At 42.5% G+C, this 23,913-nt stretch overlaps 1 protein-coding gene across 4 annotated transcripts in view; it reads right to left on the bottom strand.

Annotated features, from left to right (window-relative positions):
• Positions 1-9,884: 9,884 nt before the first annotated feature.
• CSNK1G1 (casein kinase 1 gamma 1) overlaps positions 9,885-23,913 on the bottom strand; it is a 76,983-nt gene continuing 62,954 nt past the window's right edge. Inside the window, exons 9-14 of one of the 4 annotated variants that reach the window (XM_077264011.1) lie at positions 23,608-23,756; positions 21,447-21,554; positions 16,297-16,407; positions 15,111-15,217; positions 13,124-13,147; positions 9,885-11,915 (exon numbers count right to left, since the gene is read on the bottom strand). In XM_077264011.1, coding sequence (XP_077120126.1) covers positions 11,858-11,915; positions 13,124-13,147; positions 15,111-15,217; positions 16,297-16,407; positions 21,447-21,554; positions 23,608-23,756 — 557 coding nt within the window. In that variant the 3' untranslated portion in view covers positions 9,885-11,857. The remainder of the gene's footprint in view (positions 11,916-13,123; positions 13,148-15,110; positions 15,218-16,296; positions 16,408-21,446; positions 21,555-23,607; positions 23,757-23,913) is intronic. The other 3 variants (XM_077264012.1, XM_077264013.1, XM_077264015.1) reach the window with 3 other exon arrangements.

Consider the following 23,913-nt stretch of genomic DNA (forward strand, 5'->3'; position numbering starts at 1 on the left):
GAGATAGGCGACTTCAGCCTATGTGCACAGGTCGATGGAACCTCTGCGGATTTTTCCGCACCTGGTTTGAGAATTCCGCAGGTAAAAAGCACCTCGTTTAACCTGCGGATTTTGTGCAGATTCCTATTATGGAGAAGGTTTAAACCGCGTCGGAATCCGCTCAAAAAATTGACCTGCTGCGGAATAAACAACGCTGCGCTTCCGCAGCATGTGCACTTCGGATTTTGTTTTCCATAGGTTTACAAGGTACTGTAAACTCCGGAGGGTCCGCAGCAAAATCCGCAACGTATACTCATAGCCTAAATAGGCCATTAACCCCTTCAAGACCTTGGCCCTTTTCATTTTTGCGTTTATAGCTCCCCTTCTTCCCTGAGCCATAACTTTTTTAGTTTTCCGTCAATATGCCGTGTGAGGGCTTGTTTTTTGCGGGACGAGTTGTACTTTTGAACGACACCATTAATTTTACTATATCATGTACTCAAAAAACGGGAAATAAATTGCAAGTGTGGTGAAATTGCCAAAAAAAAAAAAAGCGCTATCTCACAAGGTTTTTTGGACTTCTATTTACCATGTTCACCAAATGCTAAAACTGACCTGCCTTTATGATTCTCCATATCATTACGAGTTCATAGACACCAAACATGTCTAGGTTATTTTTTATTGAAGTGGTGAAAAAAATTCCAAAGATTGTAAAAAAAAATAAATTGCACCATATTCCTTTACCCGTAGCGTCTCCATTTTTCGTGATCTGGGGTCAGGTGAGGGCTTATTTTTTGTGTGCCGAGCTGGTGTTTTTAATGATACCATTTCGGTGCAGATACGTTCTTTTGATCGCCCATTATTGCATTTTAATGCAATGTCGCAGCGACAAAAAAAACCTTAATTCTGGCATTTTGACTTTTTTTTCTCGCTATGCCGTTTAGTGATGAGGTTAATCCTTTTTTTTTTTTTAATTGATAGATCGGGCGATTCTGAACGCAGCGATACCAAATATGTGTAGGTTTGATTTTTTGTTTGTTTCATTTTGAATGGGGCTAAAGGGGGGAGATTTAATTTTTTTTAAATAACTTTTTTTTTTTTTTTACTTTTAGCATTATATTATGGGCTGCATTATACCACTATGGGGCTATGACTATGGGATGCATTATATTATGGATGACTATGGGGGTAATATGGAAATACATGAGGCAGAAAGGCTGGACACATGGGGTACAGAATGTGGGATATTATGGCTGTAGGGGTTAATTAACCCTTTCCCGACCCATGACGCCACGTAGGCGTCATGAAAACCTGTGCCAATCCGACCCATGACGCCTATGTGGCGTCATGGAATGATCACGTCCCTGCAGATCGGGTGAAAGGGTTAACTCCAATTTCACCCGATCTGCAGGGACAGGGGGAGTGGTACTTCAGCCCAGGGGGGGTGGCTTCATCCCCCCCGTGGCTACGATCGCTCTGATTGGCTGTTGAAAGTGAAACTGCCAATCAGAGCGATTTGTAATATTTCACCTGAAAAACTGGTGAAATATTACAATCCAGCCATGGCCGATGCTGCAATAGCATCGGCCATGGCTGGAAACACTTATGTGACCCCCCCACCCCACCCCACCGATCGCCCCCCCAAGCCACCGATCTGTGCTCCACTCCCCTCGGTCTTGTGCTCCTCTCCCCCGTCCTCCTGTCCACTCCCCCCGTGCTCCTATGCCACCCCCCGTGCTCCGACGCCCCCCCGTGCCCCGATCTCCACCCCCTTATACTTACCGAGGCTCCCGGTGTCCATGCGTCTTCTCCATGGGCGCCGCCATCTTCCAAAATGGCGGGCGCATGAGTAGTGCGCCCGCCGAATCTGCCGGCCGGCAGATTCGTTACAAGTACATTTTGATCGCTGTGATAGAACCTATCACAGCGATCTAAATAAAAAAATAATAAATTAACCCCCCCCTTTATCACCCCCATAGGTAGGGACAATAATAAAATAAAGAAAATATATTTTTTTCTTTTTCCACTAGGGTTAGAACTAGGGGTAGAGTTAGGGTTAGGGTTATGGAATGTGCACACAGTGCGGATTTGGCTGTGGATCCACAGCGGATTGGCCGCGGATCTGCAGCGGATTGGCCGCGGATCCGCAGCGGATTGGCCGCTGCGAATTCGTAGCAGTTTTCCATCAGGTTTACAGTACCATGTACACCTATGGAAAACCAAATCCGCTGTGCCCATGGTGCGGAAAATTCCGTGCAGAAACGCTGCGTTGTATTTTCCGCAGCATGTCAATTCTTTGTGCGGATTCCGCAGCGTTTTACATCTGTTCCTCAATAGGAATCCGCAGGTGAAATCCGCACAAAAAAACACGGGAAATCCGCTGTAAATCCATAGGTAAAACGCAGTGCCTTTTACCTGCAGATTTTTCAAAAATCGTGCGGAAAAATCTCACACGAATCCGCAACGTGGGCACATAGCCTTAGGGTTAGGGTTGGAATTAGAGTTAGGGTTGGAATTAGTGCTAGGGTTGGAAATAGGGTTAAGATTAGGCTTGTGGTTAGAGATACGGATAGGTTTAGGGGTGTGTTGGGGTTACATTTGTGGTTAGGGTTGGGATTGTGGTTAGGGTTGGGATTAGGGTTAGGATTAGGGTTGGAATTAGGGTTACGGGTGTATTGGGGTTAGGGTTGTGATTAGGGTTATGGCTACAGTTGGGATTAGGATTAGGGGTGTGTTGGGTTAGTGTTGAAGTTAGAATTGAGGGGTTTCCACTGTTTAGGCACATCAGGGGTCTCCAAACGCAACATGGCGCCACCATTGATTCCAGCCAATCTTGCGTTCAAAAAGTCAAATGGTGCTCCCTCCCTTCCAAGCCCCGACGTGCGCCCAAACAGTGGTTTACCCCCACATATGGGGTACCAGCGTACTCAGGAAAAACTGGGCAACAACTGTTGGGGTCCAATTTCTCCTGTTACCCTTGCAAAAATAAAAAATTACTTGCTAAAACATAATTTTTGAGGAAAGAACAATTATTTTTTATTTTCACGGCTCTGCGTTATAAACTTCTGTGAAGCACTTGGGGGTTGAAAGTGCTCATCACACATCTAGATAAGTTCCTTGGGGGGTCTAGTTTCCAAAATGGGGTCACTTGTGGGGTGTTTCTACTGTTTAGGCACATCAGGGACTCTGCAAATGCAATGTGACGCCCGCAGACCATTCCATCAAAGTCTGCATTTCAAATGTCACTACTTCCCTTCCGAGCCCTGACGTGTGCCCAAACAGTGGTTTACCCCCACATATGGGGTATCAGCGTACTCACAACAAACTGGGCAACAAATATTGGGGTCCAATTTCTCCTGTTACCCTTGTGAAAATAAAAAATTGCTTGCTAAAACATCTTTTTTGAGGAAAGAAAAATTAATTTTTATTTTCACGGCTCTGCGTTATAAACTTCTGTGAAGCACCTGGGGGTTATAAATGCTCACTATGCATCTAGATAAGTTCCTTGGGGGGGTCTAGTTTCCAAAATGGGGTCACTTGTGGGGGGGGTTCTACTGTTTAGGCACATCAGGGGCTCTGCAAATGCAATGTGACGCCCGCAGACCATTCCATCAAAGTCTGCATTTCAAATGTCACTACTTCCCTTCCGAGCCCTGACGTGTGCCCAAACAGTGGTTTACCCCCACATATGGGGTATCAGCGTACTCACAACAAACTGGGCAACAAATATTGGGGTCCAATTTCTCCTGTTACCCTTGTGAAAATAAAAAATTGCTTGCTAAAACATCTTTTTTGAGGAAAGAAAAATTATTTTTTATTTTCACGGCTCTGCGTTATAAACTTCTGTGAAGCACCTGGGGGTTATAAATGCTCACTATGCATCTAGATAAGTTCCTTGGGGGGTCTAGTTTCCAAAATGGGGTCACTTGTAGGGGAGCTCCAATGTTTAGGCACACAGGGGCTCTCCAAACGCAATATGGTGTCCGCTAACGATTGGAGCTAATTTTCCATTCAAAAAGTCAAATGGCACGCCTCCCCTTCCGAGCCCTGCCGTGCACCCAAACAGTGGTTTACCCCCACATATGAGGTATCGGCGTACTCAGGAGAAATTGCCCAACAAATTTTAGGATCCATTTTATCCTGTTGCCCATGTGAAAATGAAAAAATTGAGGCTAAAATAAATTTTGTGTGAAAAAAAATTACTTTTTCATTTTTACGGATCAATTTGTGAAGCACCTGAGGGTTTAAAGTGCTCATTATGCTTCTAGATAAGTTCCTTGGGGGGGTCTAGTTTCCAAAATGGGGTCACTTGTGGGGGAGCTCCAATGTTTAGGCACACAGGGGCTCTCCAAACCTGACATGGTGTCCGCTAGCGATGGAGATAATTTTTCATTCAAAAAGTCAAATGGCACTCCTTCCCTTCCGAGCCTTACCATGTGCCCAAACAGTGGTTTACCCCCACATATGGGGTATCGGTGTACTCAGGAGAAATTGTCCAACACATTTCAGGATCCATTTTATCCTGTTGCCCATGTGAAAATGAAAAAATTGAGGCTAAAATAATTTTTTTGTGAAAAAAAAGTACTGTTTCATTTTTACGGATCAATTTGTGAAGCACCTGGGGGTTTAAAGTGCTCACTATGCTTCTAGATAAGTTCCTTGGGGGGTCTAGTTTCCAAAATGGGGTCACTTGTGGGGGAGCTCCAATGTTTAGGCACACGGGGGCTCTCCAAACGCGACATGGTGTCCGCTAAAGATTGGAGCCAATTTTTCATTCAAAAAGTCAAATGGCGCTCCTTCCCTTCCGAGCCCTGCCGTGCGCCCAAACAGTGGTTTACCCCCACATATGAGGTATCAGCGTACTCAGGACAAATTGGACAACAACGTCCGTGGTCCAGTTTCTCCTTTTACCCTTGGGAAAATAAAAGAATTGTTGCTAAAAGATCATTTTTGTGACTAAAAAGTTAAATGTTCATTTTTTACTTCCATGTTGCTTCTGCTGCTGTGAAACACCTGAAGGGTTAATAAACTTCTTGAATGTGGTTTTGAGCACCTTGAGGGGTGCAGTTTTTAGAATGGTGTCACTTTTGGGTATTTTCAGCCGTATAGAACCCTCAAACTGATTTCAAATGTGAGGTGGTCCCTAAAAAAATGGTTTTGTAAATTTTGTTGTAAAAATGAGAAATAACTGGTCAAATTTTAACCCTTATAACTTCCTAGCAAAAAAAAAATGTGTTTCCAACATTGTGCTGATGTAAAGTAGACATGTGGGAAATGTTATTTATTAACTATTTTATGTCACATAACTCTCTGGTTTAACAGAATAAAAATTCAAAATGTGAAAATTGCAACATTTTCAAAATTTTCGCCAAATTTCCGTTTTTTTCACAAATAAACTCAGAAATTATCGACCTAAATTTACCACTATCATGAAGCCCAATATATCACGAAAAAACAATCTCAGAATCGCTAGGATCCGTTGAAGCGTTCCTGAGTTATTACCTCATAAAGGGACAATGGTCAGAATTGCAAAAAACGGCAAGGTCATTAAGGCCAAAATAGGCTGGGTCATGAAGGGGTTAAAGGATATTTTTGAGGATACCATTTTCAGTGTGGGGGAGGAGAGGTCCTGTTACTGTGCAGGGTGACAGTTGCTTTTTTTCTTCATCTGGCGTAGTATAGAGGTTGGGGGGGAAAATGGGGAATGTGCTCTAGATAACTTATTTTCTGCAGAGACGAGTCCTTGCTGGATGAAGTGATGGCGAAAACTGGTAACATAGAAAAATTGAGAAAAACATGCCGTAAGGATAAAGCTTTACCAAAACCTGTCAGATAACAAATGCACAAGCAGGATGCAGCAGGCGCCCACTAATAAAGGCAGGGGGCAGCACAGGTGCAAGCTACTGCTAGAAACAGCCACCTCCACTCCTACCAGATTATGGAGGGATTGGCTGCCTAGTAGAAAAAATGTGCACCAATGAGGCTGGCGTAGAACCTCTCAGTGTATCAAATACTTATTTTCCCAATGGTACATCTCACTTTAGATTTCTTGGGCTGCTGTCAGCTGACTCTACAAGAGCATGGCATGATTGCCTGAATGTTACACTGCAACAGATTTATGTACTGACAGAGAAAATGTACTCTCAGTAGGTTCGCTACCGATTGGGCAGAAGGTGCTGTCGCCCCTGTGCTCTGCGCTCAGAGGGGCCCACCCAAAGCTAAGCTACCTATAACTGTATTGGCGCAAGTCAGCAGATGTCACCACGCTGGGACTTTAACGTCCTGAGTGCGAGTCGATGCCCTGGCCGTTCTGTAGACCGCATGTCGCTTCAAGGGTCCACTGCTGTGTGGGCCCCATCATACAGTATAGGAGCTAGTGGGGGTGGGGCATTACACAGTATAGGTGCTAATGTGGGGCTCATTATATAGTCTGGGGTCTAAGGCGAGGGCCATTATACAGCTTGAGGTCTAGCGTCAGGACTACTGTGTAGGTCATTTAACAGTATAGTGTGAGGGCTTCTGTGGGGGTCAATCTGTGTTTTGGGGAACAGTAGGGACATCATACTATGTATAGAGGAGCTTTGGGGGGTATCATACTGTGTATAGGGGAGCTGTGAACCCACCCTTTCTTTTGGAGCTATACATTGGGAGACTCAAGGGACATTATGAAATGTTAACCCATTTCTGACCTCGGACGGAATAGTATCTCCGAGGTCAGTACCCCCGCTTTGATGAGGGCTCCGGCAGTGAGCCCGCATTAAAGCTGGGACATGTCAGCTGTTTAGAACAGATGACATGTGCCCACAACAGTCGAGGGCAAAATCGAGCCATGCTGCAATTCTACTACATAGGGGCGATCTGAGCATCGCCTCTATGTAGCAGAGGCAATCGAGTTGTGGCAGATTCTAGTCTCCCTCGGAGGCTATTGAAGCATGGCAAAAGTAAAAAAAAAATATATATATATATAAAAAAAAATAAAGTTTAAATCACCCCCCTTTCAAAATAAAACAATAAAAATAAAATCAAATACACACATTTGGTAGTCGCGTTCAGAATCGCCCGATCTATCAATAAAAAAAGTATTAACCTGATAGTTAAACGGCGTAGCGAAAAAAAAAAGTCAAAACGCCATAATTAAGTTTTTTTGGTCGCAGCGACATTGCATTAAAATGCAATAACGGGCGATCAAAAGAACGTATCTCCACCAAAAAGGTATCATTAAAAATGTCAGCTCTGCTCGCAAAAAATAAGCCCTCTTCCAACCCCAGATCACGAAAAATGGAGACGCTACGGGTATCAGAAAATTGGGCAATTTTTTTCACTACTTAGATAAAATAGAACCTAAACATGTTTGGTGTCTATGAACTCGGAATGACCTGGAGAATCATAATGGTAGGTCAGTTTGAGCATTTCATGAACCTAGCAAAAAAAAAATAAACAAACAAGTGTGGGATTGCACTTTTTTTTCCAATTTCACCGCACTTGGATTTTTTTCCCATTTTCTAGTACACGATATGGTAAAACCAACGGTGTCGTTCAAAAGTACAACTCTTCCCGCAAAAAATAAGCCCTCACATGGCCATATTGACGGAAAAATAAAAAAAGTTATGGCTCGAGGAAGGAGGGGAGCGAAAAACGCAAAACCGAAAAAAGCTTCGGGGGTTAAGTGGGTACTTAGTATTGTGGCCATCATAGGGGAGAAATGTGGACACTTAGGGCATTCATTTCTAAGGGCATTTTTACCATCTAGTGGGCACAAAGGAGGCATTATTGCTATGTAAGGGGTAGAGTGGTGGGCATTATGTGTGGTACCAAGAGGAGCACTGATATTGTGCCAAACAGCAGGTGCAGTAATAGGGACACTAACAGCAGCAGCGGCTCTGCATTGGTGGTGACAGCAGGATGAGAAGTGTCTGCAGGTTGGGAATGTGTCTTTGTTGTAATCAAATGTTTCTCCCTGATAGAGATACCAGGGGTGCCGAGGTAAGATCAGAAAGACAGGGTGGACAGCAGTGTGAACAGGCTCTTACCTCCGTGTACCAGATATATCTCTGGTATTGGATCAAAAAGGCCAGGTAGACTACAGCATGAGCAGCCTATTACCTCAGGACCCCTGTTATCTCCAGTATAAGAGGATATAAGGTGAACAGCAGTGTGAGCAGCCTCTACTTACCCTAGCACCCCTGGTATCTCTAGTATTTGATCAGGACAGAGTGGACAGCAGAGTGAGCAGCCTCTTCTGATCGAATACTGGAGATACCAGGGGTGATGAGGTAAGAAGGACAGCAGTGTGAGCAGCCTCTACTTACCTCATTACCCCTGGTATCTCCAGTATTAGATCAGGACAGGGTGGACAGCAGTGTGAGCAGCCTCTACTTACCTCATTACCCCTGGTATCTCCAGTATTAGATCAGAAGGACAGGGTGGACAGCAGTGTGAGCAGCCTCTTCTTACCTTATTACCCCTGGTATCTCCAGTATTAGATCAGAAGGACAGGGTGGACAGCAGTGTGAGCAGCCTCTTCTTACCTCATTACCCCTGGTATCTCCAGTATTAGATCAGAAGGACAGGGTGGACAGCAGTGTGAGCAGCCTCTTCTTACCTTATTACCCCTGGTATCTCCAGTATTAGATCAGGACAGGGTGGACAGCAGTGTGAGCAGCCTCCTCTTACCTCATTACCCCTGGTATCTCCAGTGTTCAGCCTGGTTTTGGCTTACACATACTGATGTAAAATACTGACCAAATACTGCTAGTGTGACGGCAGCCTAATCCTTGCTCAGTTAGGGGTTTTCAAACTTTTCAATTTATACAAATAAAACTTATAACAAAAAAAAAAGTGTTAAAATTGTCCTGAACCACTGGCAGTACAAAGTTTAGAGGTATTCTCTAGAGATGAGCTTATCAAGCAAAATTAAAATGTGCCTGTTCGGGTGGATTTTCCCTGGAAAATCGATTAGTGGAGAAATTATTATCTGCAAATTCAATGTCCTTTTATTATGTCCAGGGTTTGTTTCCAGACTCCAGAGCATAACAAAAGTAATATGTAAAACATGAAAAAAATCCTCACCACTTACATCTCAAGCATCTCAGCTCCTCATTGCGCCTACATATATCTGTCTGCTGCGCTGACGTTCCAGGGCAATTCTTATTAGGCCTGGCAGGGGTCAGCACATGCACCCGCAAAAGTCACCGTCATGGCGTCTCGGAGTGGGACATGACCTCTGCAGGCACATGTGGAACCCTTCTATGCTCATGAAACCGAAAAGCCCCTGCCCAGCATGAGAAGGCTGTGGATTTCACCAAGGCCTACGGCAATCTGAAGATGTGAATTGTGCAGGGGAAATGAGCAGTGATAAGAGTATAAGGATTTTTTTTAATTGCCTTTTATGGTTCAGAAACATGGTGGCAATGGCCGCTAGTTTGCTGAATCTGTGGAAGCGAATTAAAAAAAAAAATAAGATAAAAAAAAAATCTGCATCTTGGCGGATGCGGATTTTTGAATAATTCTAGTAAAATTCAATTACACTCAAATTTATTTGCTCAGCTACAATGTTCTATCTTGGACATTTGTGAGCATTGTCATCTGGAATAAGGTTTGCGTTTTATAATTTAACATTTTATTAGTAGCTTTTCTTCCCTGAAAAACACCCAAGCCGATAGATGAGCACCAACTAAGTAATAGGAAACAGCAAACAGGTTTTTAACCAAAGAGTAAAAATGTCGAATTTTTTTCCTAGCTTATATTTAATACACATCGGAATAAACTATCTATGGAAAACATTTTTTTTAATGCAGTCATTATAGGTATTTTGCTTGCCTAATTACGGGCATGACAAAATGATATCATCCAGTGTCCCAAACCCATATCCCTCCAGTTTAGAAAATTCACACATCTCAGGCAGAAACATTTAACAGACAAACATTTATTAAAGTTCTTAAAAGAAACACAAAACAGCTTAAAAAATCCCCCTTTAGCTACAGTGCAATGCAATACTCTAAATTAAATATACCTTTAAAAATACAAAAAAAAAGTGATCTTTGTACAATGAAGGGATAATGTTGAAGTTTCCTGAGGGGAAGGGATTCATCCATCCATGTGGACAAGTGTAAGAAACGGAAGGAGGAATAACTTAAGTCCTTGTTTACCTCCAAAAACAAACAAAAAAAAACAAAAAAAAAAAACATCCACACGAAGCATTTCCTTGTGGCAATGGTTTTCAGTGTCTGGAAGCTTGAAATGAAGACTGATCAGAATCAAATAAAAGGCACTGGAGCAATAGGGAAACCTTGGTTTTGTATACCAGCAGGTATCCCAGTCTCATCAGTGCATGAGAAAACGTCACTTCTGGCAATCAAAGGCTCACCAATAACCGGAAAAAACTGCAGTAGAAACTATAGAACGCTGAATTAGCAATAATTCACAATCTCAAAACTGAAAAGAAATGATTCATTACTGGATCTAAGTGGGGTGGGGGGTGAGACGACAGAAATAGGATGCAGAAATCATATTGGCTGACGTTGGGATGAAACCAGTCACTGTGGCATGTCTGACTTGTGCATGGTTGGCTTACTGCAATATCGTGTATGGCCATATTGAAGCTTGCTTTCTCATTGCATTGATACAAAGTTCTAGATTTCTTGATTTCGGAAGGAAAAACAAACAAACATTTTGACTGACAAATGAAACCATGTCCATATATAAAAAAAAAAACAAAAAAAAAAAAACTAGAATCAGCCATGATAAAGATTAAATAGTTGCACAAAAAAAAAATGAATTCACAGTTTTTTTGCAGCCAAAATCAGTGTATGCTAGAACACAGGGGAACATTGGTTACCCGCCACAGTAATTGAAAACCAAAACACAAAAGTATTGTTTTGTAGGAAAGGTAAAGTCTAAAATACCATGCTAAAATAAACTGATGGATTCTTGATGGTTTCTAATAAAAGTATAACATTGCAAGAAGGTCTACAGTAAGAATTCAAGCATAGAGAGGTATTCCCATAGTATTTAGTCCATTTATCAGTTCCGTTCGGAATTTATTTCCCCTGAAGCAGCAACACTAAATACTTATCCTCAGTTTAATCCGTTGTGGTCTGCTGTTTACATAAAGCTAAGCAGGGAGACAAGGCTTCATCATTCTAAAACCTGAGCCCAAGCCTCGCTCGGAGGTGAACGTGCAGCAGAGCAAGAGAATGTACACGTCATATCAATAAAAGAAGAAAAGAAAAGGTATATTTAGTTTAAAGCCAGTAGTGCAACACAGACTCCGTGAGGCATTTACCCATGCAGGAAGCGGCCCATCTACTGTGGAATGCTTTAAATCGTCTATACTTTATTTCTAAGGAGATTAAAAAAAAAAAAAAGAGGAGAGTAGAAGGGGAACAAAAAAAGAAGGATTGGGATCATTTTGTTTCTAAATAAAAATGTAGTCAAGTTTCTATTCCCTTCAGTCCAAAATACTTGGATGAGGGAAATGTAACCCCCAGCCATGGCTATTGAGGGAGGAAATGGCTTGTTGGTGGTTAGGACTTTTTTTGCATTCAAGCAATGAGGGAGTGCAGTAACCTATGCAGTTAATACAAATGAACTGGAAGAGGAAGAGTGGTCCCCCGGCAGTCCCTGTTCTGAGCCGTAGGCATGGCCCTTTGTCTTGGGGCTCTTAGCCATGAAGGATCGGCATTATTGCACCTGGACTCAGGAACCACTTCTGGGCTGGCCTTACATTATAGTCGATGACATTCAATTTCTGGTGATATCCCCCTGAAGACTTATACCATAGAGAACCTACATCCTCACCCCCAATGCCCTAGAGTCATTGACACAGCGACACTGTAGACGCTAATCTGATCATTTTCTCCCCAGTGGATTATGGAGTTCACTTGTGGTGTCTCTGAGAGTGGTTCTTCCTTTTTCTTTTAAAAAAACAGCAGCACCTGCCATGAAGAAAAAAAAAAGAGAAAAAGAAAAAAAAGAGGTCAATTATTTTGCGATCACCATTTGCTAAAGATGTGTGCACTAAAAGCTGCTTAATAACTACATTAAGGGGGATGCTAAAATAAAAGGCCGTGTACAAAACACCAAAATGCACAGAGAGGATTCTGCAGAAGGGCCAGACAGCTTTGTAGGAGAAATATTGGCATTAAAGTTTCTTTTTTAGTATCACTGCAAAGGTGCTTGTCCCTTAAACTGACGAGAAGTCTAAACCAGAAGGTAAGTGGAGGCTGAATGCACCATGGGGTGGTCACAGACATCTGGGGGATGATGAGGAGCAAGAAACACACTGGTGTGTCGCATGCAGACAATATACAAGGTGATAAGTGGACAACAACTTAGCCAGACAAAGTGGGAGTTTGGGTAAAAGGATAGGACCTCGAGTGACCAGCTATAGTTCCGAAAGGAGCAAATTGGCATCCCTGCTGCTTGAAAAATACGTTACAAAAACCCTAGATGTGCCATATCGTGGCCCCACACATTAGCTGAAGGTCTGCCAAACTCAACAATATTGGTGGGACTAATTGACCATCTAATATGTATTGGGGTGTCTTGATTGTCCCCAAAAGCAGATCTTTGAGAATCCTTGATTTCAACAAGCCTGATGTTTTTCTTCTCAAGGGACATTAGTTGAATCAGTGTGGAGCATGGCACCCAAACAGATAACTTCTTTCTTTTATATGGGCCGATGTAAGACCAGTAACGAGTGCCAAGTGGCACTCATTTACACAGTTTGACGAGCACTGATGTCCCCATGTACAGTACATTATCGGCAGCACCGCTCCTGTTTACACGGGACATTGTGCGGTCAGTAACTATTTTCAGGTGTGCAAAAAATAAATAAAATCACCGACAGGAGTTTTGCTCATTTGTCGGGTAACTGCCATCATGTTTACACTGGGGATAATTATGAAGCAGCGTTCCTCAGGAGATGGCTACTGGAACATGTGCAGATATTGCTGTGTACTAGAGTGCAAAAAACGTGGATTGCCCCACTTCTTTCTTAATACATTTCCAAAGGGTTTTTATAACTATGAGATAAGCAGTCTATTCTGCAGGTAATTAAAGAGGGACACAAGCTAATCCCAGGGGGTAACTCTGAACATGGGGTCCTCTCCATGGTGTGCGCTCCTCAAAGAGAGACACTCACCACAAGTTGAGCATTTTCACGCAGCTACAGTGTGTTAAAAGACAGAGAAAGAAAGAGAGAGAAATATTAATACACCCAAGAGACACTAGGGAGAGGATGGGGAATGCAGCCATGCAGACAACATGCCCAGCAGGTTAAAGAATGAGAGTATTACATTAAGGTCAAAAGAGGTGGGGACTGAAACTTGGAAATTGATGGCTTTTCATATTAGTTTTTTTTTTTTTTTTTTAAAAGTCAAATACATGACACTGACAAAATCATATGTAATCGTAAATCTTGGACGTGGTTTTAGGCAAAGAAATGCATCATCAAAACGCTAATGTTGATGTCTCCTAGCAAAAGCCTTGTGCTTTACCGCTGATTGATTGGAAGCAGAAACTATAACATGCACATATGTTGTGTTAAGGGGTTTGCTCAGTCACCTGAAATATTTTACAAAAAGATTAGAATGACTGAATAATACGCCCCTTACTGACCCCGCCATGTTGTCCCAGGTCTCTGTATCCTGGCCTCCAGTGATGACGTATCACCGCTGCAGCGGCCATCACTGTTGGTTGGAGATTGGCTGGAGTGATCACACGCTCAACCAGTGGAGGTCACGATGCAGAGACCGGCACGTGCTGCCATGGGAAAGGTGAACAAACTAAGAGGCGTATTAGGCTACTTTCACACTAGCGTCGGGAACAACCCGTCGCTGTGCGTCGGGCCGAGGTTCCCGACGCTAGCGTGGTCTCCGCCGCACAACGGGGGCAGCGGATGCACTTTTCCAGCGCATCCGCTGCCCCATTGTGAGGTGCGGGGAAGTGCGGGGAGGTGGGGGCGGAGTTCCGGCCGCGCATGCGCGGTCGGAAAAAGCGGACCGTCGGGAGCAAAAAACGTTACATGTAACGTTTTTTTCTCCCGACGGTCCGCTACCACACGCCCAAGCGTCGCAAAACGGACGCAACGTTTGGCAATGCGTCGCAAATGCGTTGCTAATGTTAGTCTATGACGAAAAAACGTATCCAGCAAGAACTTTTGCTGGATGCGTATTTTCGGCAAAACGACGCATTTGCGACGTATTGCAGTTAACGCTAGTGTGAAAGTAGCCTTACTCTGTTACATATTATCTACTGCTTTAAGATTTTAATAAACACTTTCAAAAGGCGGAAAAGCTCCTTTACTTGCCTTTTAAATTGAGATAATTTGCTAGATATAATTAAAAAATATGAATGCAAATAAGAGCAGACATGTGGGTGTGTAATGTTAGGCAGACAAAACAAGTATGATGGAGAAAAAGCTGAGCTTCTATTAATCTGTGATGTCAATATACTTGTAACATAGATCTGCTCTACAAAGTCCACAACCCAGAAATGGGCAGTTCAGTTCTTAACACTCAATGATCTTAAGGCTGTGTGCACATGATGCGGATTTAGTGCGGATCCGCAGCGGATTTTTCCACGCAGAAATGCTGCAGATCCGCACTGTGATTTACAGTACAACGTAAATCAATTGGGAAAAAAAAAGCTGTGCAGATGGTGTGGAAAAATCTGTGCGGAAACGCAGATTTGCATGTCACTTCTCTTGTGCGGATCTGCAGCGTTTCTGCACCCTTCCATTATAGAAATCCGCAGGGGTAAAAACCGCATAAAATCTGCATCAATTCCGCACAAAATCCGCATAAAATCTGCACCTGCGGTTTCTGCCAGGAGATGCGGATTTTGTGCAGAAAATTCTGCACCCCATTCCACAAAGTGTGCCCATAGCCTAAAGCAGAACAGGTGACAGAATGTAGCGGTGGGCAGGGACAGTGGTCACGGGGCGGTCTCTGAACACTGACTGCATGCAGGAGTGGCGGCAGTGTGGGCCGTGATTTGTGCTGTAGCAGCAGTATTGAAAAAGGGCACAATATGGAAGACAAGAAAGTAGATGAGGCACATGAGAACGGATTAAGTGGGCATACGTGCTGGGGTAGGATTGTGGATGGGTACAAAGGTCGGGCACATACTTAGCTTCTTCAATAACATCCACGTCGGCCTGCGCTGTGATTGGTGCATTGGAGTGACCACCCGTTTGGTCATCAGCATTCAGCTGCCCATTTGTTGAACTCATCACCTATGGCAAAAATAGATTTAACAAATGTATATATATTAGTAATAGAAACTAGGACACAGTACTGCAGTCTCTGGACTCCCAATACATGAAGCACTAACATACAGCTGGCTACCCATCAGTCATGGAAAAGACAAACTCAGGTCAATCTAAATACACTAATATAGGGAATTGGGCTTGATGGACAACATTTATACAGATGAAATAATGGAAAAAAAACTGAGTAAAGGTTAACTATTTTGTCAACAAATAGAGGTTTGTGATGCCCAGCTAATGTTTTAAAAACGAAGTTCAGAAGCTGCAGATTTCGGGAGAATTGCTGCAAAAATCTGTGACATCTTAGAGAACTGGTGCATGTCATAACCTAGAGAATGCTCTAAAGGCTGATCCAAATGTTTCCTCTACATGTGAAGTGGGTTTTCCACCATCACGTCTGAATATGGCCTTAAAGGGTTATTCCCATCACATTCCGTGATCTGTAGAGGCGTGACAATGAAAGCCTGCAGCACGGGGTCCCTTTCCAAGTTCCTGTGACCAGCAGAGAATTGGGGGCTCTACAGAGTGATCCCGTTTACTTGACAGGAGCTATAGTGCAGTTGTCGGCACATAAGGTGGCGAGGATGGCTTATGCATGCTTACAATTAGAAGTGAGACCTTTTTTGGGTGCATTTTACTCCTTATCTGCCCTTTCATAATTAATAAGCATTTGTACCAGACTTTAGAGCCATCTGTTCCAAACTGTAAAAGTGGAGTAAACATTTGGTGTTTACTTTTGGGCCATGACAAACACTTAGGAGATGAGACAGTCACATCTCCACCCCGGCAGCGTGGATGGTAATGTCGGTGAAGTAGAATGTGAGAAGTTTAGCAAATAGAACAATGCAGTCATAAATCTACTAGAGTTACGATACGTGACAAACATGGGCCAATGTTTGCTAAACGTTAAGAATTGGGAGGGCTCACATAAGAAGTCATGATCTAAACGCTGAGAAAATGACGACATTCACAACATCTGTGCACTAAACATGTTCTCAATCATTCTTCACATGCCTAATAAACGTCAGCCCAACATGCTCTAATACCTGCACAGATCCCCCATGCCGGTCTGATGCCAGGTGAGGTGCCAGGTAAGCGGGATGAGCCTGTCGGCTGGCCTGTAACTCCCAGGCTCCTCGGCGGTCTGGAGCGCCCGTCTGCGCAGAGGCGTTAGGAAGCATGCGATTGCGAGGTGTGGAGGAGAGGGGTATTTGGGGAGAAGGAGATCAGCCACGCCAAAGCAATGGAAACAGATCACTGTGTTAGTGAAGGTGAGTAGAAAGCCAAGCTATGGTCGCGTGCTGCAAGCAGAGCAAAATACGCAGCCCTTCTCTGTACTGAAAAATGCAAGTGGCCTCAAGTAGAAGAGCTAGAAAAGACAACGTGGTGCCTACACAGCAAGCAGATTATGTGGTTGCCATGTCTGCACCAGTCAGTCTCCCCAACGCCATCTAGGCCAGCTTGCCCTTTTTCCTACAAGAGAGGGCTGGCAATGCAGTCCAAGCCAAGTATAAATTTCACTTAAAACAGAGAGATGCATTTGTTTAACAGAACTCCAAGGCATCAGTCCAAAAGTGAGACAACTCTGCATTAGTAAGAAACCACCGAGTCCTAAAATAATTGACCCATCGGCATCAGCACTAAAGACAGATCTTCAGAGATGCCATTTGTGGTATTATAGTAATTACAGGTGCATGTTACCTTATTTTACATGTTAAAGAAATTCATTCTTCAATTTGTGGGGAACCATTCAGTTTCAGTAGGTCTAGTTTTTTTAGCAGGTCACCGTATCCAGCAGAAGCCAGCACTGCGTTCTTACCATTTCTTTACAAGTACAACAAATTACCCAGGTGTGAGAGAACCATAGGGAACAAAAAAAGTGTTACTAAAATAAGTACAATAAAAGAATCCTTTTATTAAATTAGATATTCAAAAATTATTTTTTGTCAAAAGAAAGGTGCAAAAAAATTTGTAGGATAATTTTGGCCTTGAGGTAAATTGTAAACAATCATAAATTGTACATTAAGGCTATGTGCACATGTTCAGGATTTTTCGCATTTTTTCGGCCGTTTTCTGCAGAAAAAACGCTAAAGAAACGCATACATAAGCATCCCACCATTTTTAATGCATTCCGCAATTTTTGTGCACATGCTGCGGCTTTTTCCGTGAAAAAAAAAAACACATCGCAGTAAAAACCGCAGCATGTTCATTCATTTTGCAAATTTTTCTTCTTTTTGCCGCTATATTATTGCATTAGGAAGCTCCGGGGAAAAAAAAACGCGAAAAATCCGCAAAAAAAACTAGCAAAAAACGCAGTAAAAACATGAAAAAACCACATGCGGATTGCTTGCGGAAAAAGTCCGGATTTTCTCAGGAAAATTCTGCACACTTTCCTGAACGTGTGCACATAGCCTAAGGCTACTTTCACACTAGCGTTTTTTGCAATACGTCCCAATGCGTCGTTTTGGCAAAAAAACGCATCCTGCAAAAGTGCTTGCAGGATGCGTTTTTTTCCCATTGACTAACATTAGCGACGCATTGACACACGTCGCAACTGTCGTGAGACGGTTGCGCCGTGTTGTGGCGGTCCACCGGGAGCAAAAAACGTTACATGTAACGTTTTTTGCTGCCGACGGTCCGCTTTTTCGGACCGCGCATGCGCGGCCGGAACTCCGCCCCCACCTCCCCGCACCTCACAATGGGGCAGCGGATGCGCTGGAAAAATGCATCCGCTGCCCCCGTTGTGCGGCGCAGAGAACGCTAGCGTCGGTAACCTCGGCCCGACGCACTGCGACGGGCCGGGCCCGACGCTAGTGTGAAAGTAGCTTAATACATTTATACGGGACAAAGGTACATAAAGGAATTTCATTAAATATTGGGAGTCCACAATAGAATGATAAATCAGTGGCATGAACTGAAAGGAAATTAATGGACAACACTATCATGATATAGACTTGTTCTTAGGATTCTATGCAATAGTCATTATTGATCAGGAACTATTTGTTTTTACATAGATTTCTTATTCTATTGTGGACTCCAGTATTTAATGAAATTCCTTTATCATGTACCTTTGTCCCATTTAAATGTATTTATGTACAATTTATGATGGTTTACAATTTACCTCAAGGCTAAAATTATCCTACAAATTACGGTCCCTCTTTATTTATCTTTTTCTGCACCTTTCTTTTTACAAAAATTTTTGAATTTCTAATTTAATAAAAGGATTTTTTTTATTGTACTTACGTTTTTAGTAACTCTGTTTTGTTACCTATGGTTCACTCACACCTGGGTCATTTGTTGTAATTATTGAATATTAGGACGTGTTGAATTCATTCTATTACTAGGACATCAAGTTAAAATCATTTCTTTGCAATGTAGTCTATTAAAGGAGGACGCCTCCTCCCATCAAAGTTTTTGTCTTAATATATTGCAGTCAGCATATTATACAGCACTGTGTACTTACAATTCCTCATTTTTCTTTCTACCAATTAATTCTTCTCTTTTCCATTAGGTCTATGACATCATGTGATTAAAAACAGACTACTTGTATCCTTTTAAGCTCTATGTAGAAACAGGAGGTCTATTTTCCCTGCACGAGTCGGGAGTCACTGCAAAAGTCCCTGACAGGGAAAGGTTGAGCAGCTGGGTCAGGGATTGAAATGGGGAAAGTTTTTGCAGGGAAGAGAGACTTCGCTTTTCTCTGCTCTATGTAAAAACATTAACTGGGTAAAAAAACAAAATAAGCAATTGTTAGTACAGAGTGCTGTATAATATGAGTGCAATATAGTAGGAAGATAAAACCTTGGATGGGAGGAGGAGTGCTTCTTTAATGATGGATCAAGAGTGAAAAGGTAACAAGGCCAATAGAGAGGTTATCAATTTCTAATTAGGACTTTAGGGCCTATGGATGACACAGATAAAGGAGACCCCTCGGAGCACAAGATGTGCTAACAAGCAGCGGTTCTCCCCCTGCTAGACTGCTGGCTTCCATGGTCACTAGGTCTAATACTAAACATCCCTTGTAATTATTGCAGAGGAAATGGTGCAGTCATGCAAAAACAGGCAGATCACTATGGCTGCATCCATATTAAAAAGGTATGTCTGTGGTGAGAAAACAGAATCTCCAACCAAATGTATTAAAAAAAAATAAAAAAAATCTGAATCATCTTGGGAATATGAATGGGGAATGGCGAAAAACGTGAACCCCCCCCACTTCCCTTTGCATTTACTAGTACTACGCCAATATGAGTTAACAATGGGGAACCTCGACTCAAATTGTTGCAGGTCAAACTGCTTAGCTCACATTTCTGTGGTTTTAATTTGATGTGTTGTTGATCTGCAACTCTATGCATTTATTGTACTGCTATGTTTTGCTCTCAATAAAAGATTTTGGATTAAAAAAAAAAAAAAATGGAGAACCTCATCAAGACCATCCCTGCCCATGTGCTGTATAAGGAAATATGAGATAAGATTGGGGTCCTACTCGGAACCTGTTTTTAAGACGAGGTTGACTTAATGTCATGTTTTATCCAAGAAGTTTGAGAAAATACCATGTTTAGATTCTATGTGGAAATCCATTCAAATAAATCACAATTTATTTTTTATTAGAATAATTTGATCTAAGTGAATTTTTTAAAGAACAGTAAAATGCCAGTGGCCCCCTGCAGACGAGTCTAGCTCCACTCGCTTCCCCCGGACCCATCACTTAGGATGTGGCCACAGAAGCTGCCTTCGGAAATGGCGAGAACATTTGCCGAGATGCTCTGCACTCACCAGAGGCACATTGTAGAAATTAGTGACGTTTTGGATAAAAGGATGGGATAAAGTAAAAGGAAAATAGGAGTACACTTTTTAGATGCAGCGCATCAAAGAACAAATCCACATGCACACTTATTACATTGAAAAATACTATAAAACCAGCGATTTTGAGAATAATATTACTGAAGGAGGATCTATAGCAAAAATGAAGGAGAACATAACTAAGACCTTGCGATTAGATAAAGCAATTCAGCTTGGCCTGCCGGGTTTCCCATTCCTTAGCGTTCCTTACAGATAAGTCTCCCGATACCTACCGTCCAGTTAAACAGACCCAAACAAGGTTTTTGTATATTAGTATAATGGCAATCAAATCTTCGGGTGAATTATACACATGCCCCAGGAGGTGTAATAGGGATTTTCACAGAAAGAATATGCAACTTTTTAATAATTTGCAGCTTAGGGCTTGTTCAGAAGCACATATTATATGGATGTGTGCTGTCAAAGTAAAAAGTCAGACCGCACACTGGCCAACATCATTGACTAGAGCCATTCAGATCTTTTTTTGGTTTTTCAACTACACAGTAAACAAGTGTCCGTATAAAGAAAAAAAAAAAGTCAGCACCATTCTTTTCTGTATTTTGGATGAGACCCACATTTGAGTCTATGAGTGTGCAAAAAAAAAACCTAATACAAATCAACTGTTTAGAAACCGACACTGCCATTAGTAACACAGGACTCTCATACATTAGAAAAAGTTGTAGAAATAATGATATCAAAAATAGGTAAATACGGACACATAAGAGGGCATACAGATGACAATACATATGAAAATCATCCGTTTTCTGGATAAAAAGCAGACGATTTTTCATACGTTCTTCTGACGCCATCCTTATATTGAGGTTATTGAGATGATCAGGACTCTGCTTAGTTTTAGCAACTACTCATATCAGTTCTATTATTTGGTCACTAGATGGCGCTACAGTGCTATTTAAGTTTGTTTTTTACTCCCACGTGGTTGAAAAATACATAGAATATTCTTGCTAAATACATATAATACATTAAAAGGACTACTATGTAAAAAATCTACTGACACAGTATTCATTAAATGAGCACTTATCAATAGGCCAACAGTGTTTTCATTTATGGACTTTCAGTTCTCACAGTAAGCCTAACGTATTATCATGTGACCTTTGGACTGATGCTTATGGAGTTAAGGAAATACAGAAAGAAAAACAAAAAGGGCAGCATGATTCTAGAATTTATACAAGGAATATACTTAAGGATAAAAATAATCACTGAACAAATGCAATATCTTAATGTAATATTGTAACAAATTAAAAAGAGTTAATTTGCGGTAAAACATCAAAATCTTGTACTACAATCAAAAAAGTACATGTTGCTAAAACGAATCCCTTAGTCCACAAGTAAGGAAGCTCACCTGGTTTCTCAGGGGCTGGGTCTGCGACGGTCGCTCCCGGTGGGCATGGCTGTCCCTTGTTATCGCAGAGGTTCCAGAATCTACATGGATGGATCCCACAGGAGTAGGCTGCAGTAGGAAAAGTACGGATTACTTGACAATAAAAGGAGTAATTCATGAACTTTAAAATTTAATTAAAGGGAAATTGTCGTCTGATTGATTCTGCTCAAACCGCAGGCAGCATGGCCCAAAGATCGGGGTCACACTTGCGCGAGTCCCTTGCATCAATACCCGGCACAGCTGCCGGCACTCAGGACCGGAGCGTGCGACTGCATAGAAATACATGGCACATAGAAATACAAGCAGCCGCACGCTCTGGTCCGAGTGCCGGCGGCAGTGCCGGGTATTGATACGCGAGTTTCTCACATCACACTCGCAAATGTGACCCCGGCCAAAACCTGACTGCTCGATAGCAGCCAGATATACACCTCTAAAACACTCCAGTGTTGTCTGGCCGGGAATTATAGCTGGACACTAATCTAGTGGCCAGCGTCTCCCAACTCCGCTTCAGATGAATGACAGGTTTCTCCCCAAGCACGCACAGGGGAGAGACCTGTCCATCCCCCGGTGTGGGGAGAAGCCAAGGCTACACTCTTCCCTGGCTAGGCTTCTCAGCAGGATTTTCAATCTATTTTTTCTCTTTAGTGACAGAGCATTTCAAAGAAAAATATATCTGGCTTAAAATGGTGTTCTGTAGCCACTCTCTAACCACTAGGTTGGTACAACAAGCTATTAAACTGCACATTGTTATTATTTAACAAAAACTAAACAAAAATGCAGAAGCCGTGTATAACAAGGTTAGTACACCCCATCAGAGGTTGCATTTACCCAATTTTAAGACCTTCTGAGAACCAGAATTTGTTCTTTGATTTTTACAAAACCTAACACGTAAAACCATAGCATCCAGTGTTCTTTGTTTTATTCCATGACTGTATGCCTTTATCTGCTGTTATTAATTAATGGAAACCCACTGCAACACTGCACATGGGCAGCACGGTGGCTCAGTGGTTAGCCCTGCAGCGCTGGATTCCTGGGTTCTAATCCCACCAAGGACATCATCTGCAAAGAGTTTGTATGTTCTCTCTGTGTTTGCGTGGGTTTCCTCCGGGTTCTCCCGTTTCCTCCCACATACCAAAGACATACTGATAAGGAATCTAGATTGTGAGCCCCATCAGGGACAGCGATAATGTGTGCAAACTGTAAAGAGCTGCGGAATATGTTAGAGCTATATAAAAATAAAGATTATTATTACAACTGCTTCCAATATGCCAGTGTATGGCGCCTGATTATACCACATACGAGGACTAAACTACAAGTAACTGCACTCCCAATGAGGAACAGGCCATCAGGGAATTGTCACACGCACATTATTACACAAGGCAACAAGGGGCGATCCCAACGTTCCTCCTTAATGCTGACGGACAATACTCTTTCACCTATGGCATTAGAAATTATCAGATTTGCCGGACTCTGGTCCAGTGGCCACGTCAGTAGGTAGCTGAGGCTGCTGGACCTGCAAACCTCCACCTACCTGCCAGCATCCCCAACATCTCATTTGCTAACTAGGCCTGGCGTTGGTTCAGCATTGTGGGGTGACGCATGCCTGACATAGCGCAGGACCTACTAATCTGAAGAGGTACTGGGGATGCTAGAAGGTCGCAGGGTCCTGGTCCTGCAGCCATGGACTTCCAACGTAGCCACTGGACCAGAGCCCTGCAGATCTTTTTGATAAAGAAGTGTGCCCATTAGAGTTTAACATAAATGACACCATAAACATTTAAGGTCCTGTCCATATCAGATTTAAGTCTGACCACAAGGCAGATTTTAAAAGAACTTGACGGGTAACTACTCTCAATTGTTTTGTTACTTTAGGCGCTAAACGTCTGCCATTGATATCTAGCAGTGGCTTAATCCACACTCTTCATTGAAGACAAGAATGGTTGGCAAAGTGTAGTGTTGGTCTTTGTGGGGGAGTCAGGAGATAGATGTTGGCTATTCGAGAGGCCAACCATCAAGCCAAGTTGTATGAGCAGCTTTAGAAACCTCTTCATCTGTGTCAAGAATCAGGCAGGTTTTGGGAGTTCTCAGCTATGAGAAATGATGAAAGGACCCAATTACTTACAATTGGCCTGCCAACCCAGTCGTAAACATAGTCAAAAGTGTATCCTTTCCGTTCGAATAGCTCGGAAAATAGTGTCCGCAAGTAATCATAATCTGGCTTCTCAAAGAAATCCAATCTTCTTACGTATCTTAAGTAAGTTGCCATCTCCTCTGAAGAGAGCAAAAACAACAATTACAATGTGTGGTCTTCAGCGCTATCCAACAGGGCCATTAAAGAAGCCCTACTTGAAACTTTCTTTTTTCTCCACAAAACAGGTGTATGTGCGGATGTAGAGTACTGGCAGAGTGTTTACATTAGCAGCAGTCA

Source organism: Ranitomeya variabilis, chromosome 5, assembly GCF_051348905.1.
Source record: "Ranitomeya variabilis isolate aRanVar5 chromosome 5, aRanVar5.hap1, whole genome shotgun sequence".
Lineage (NCBI taxonomy): Eukaryota > Metazoa > Chordata > Amphibia > Anura > Dendrobatidae > Ranitomeya > Ranitomeya variabilis.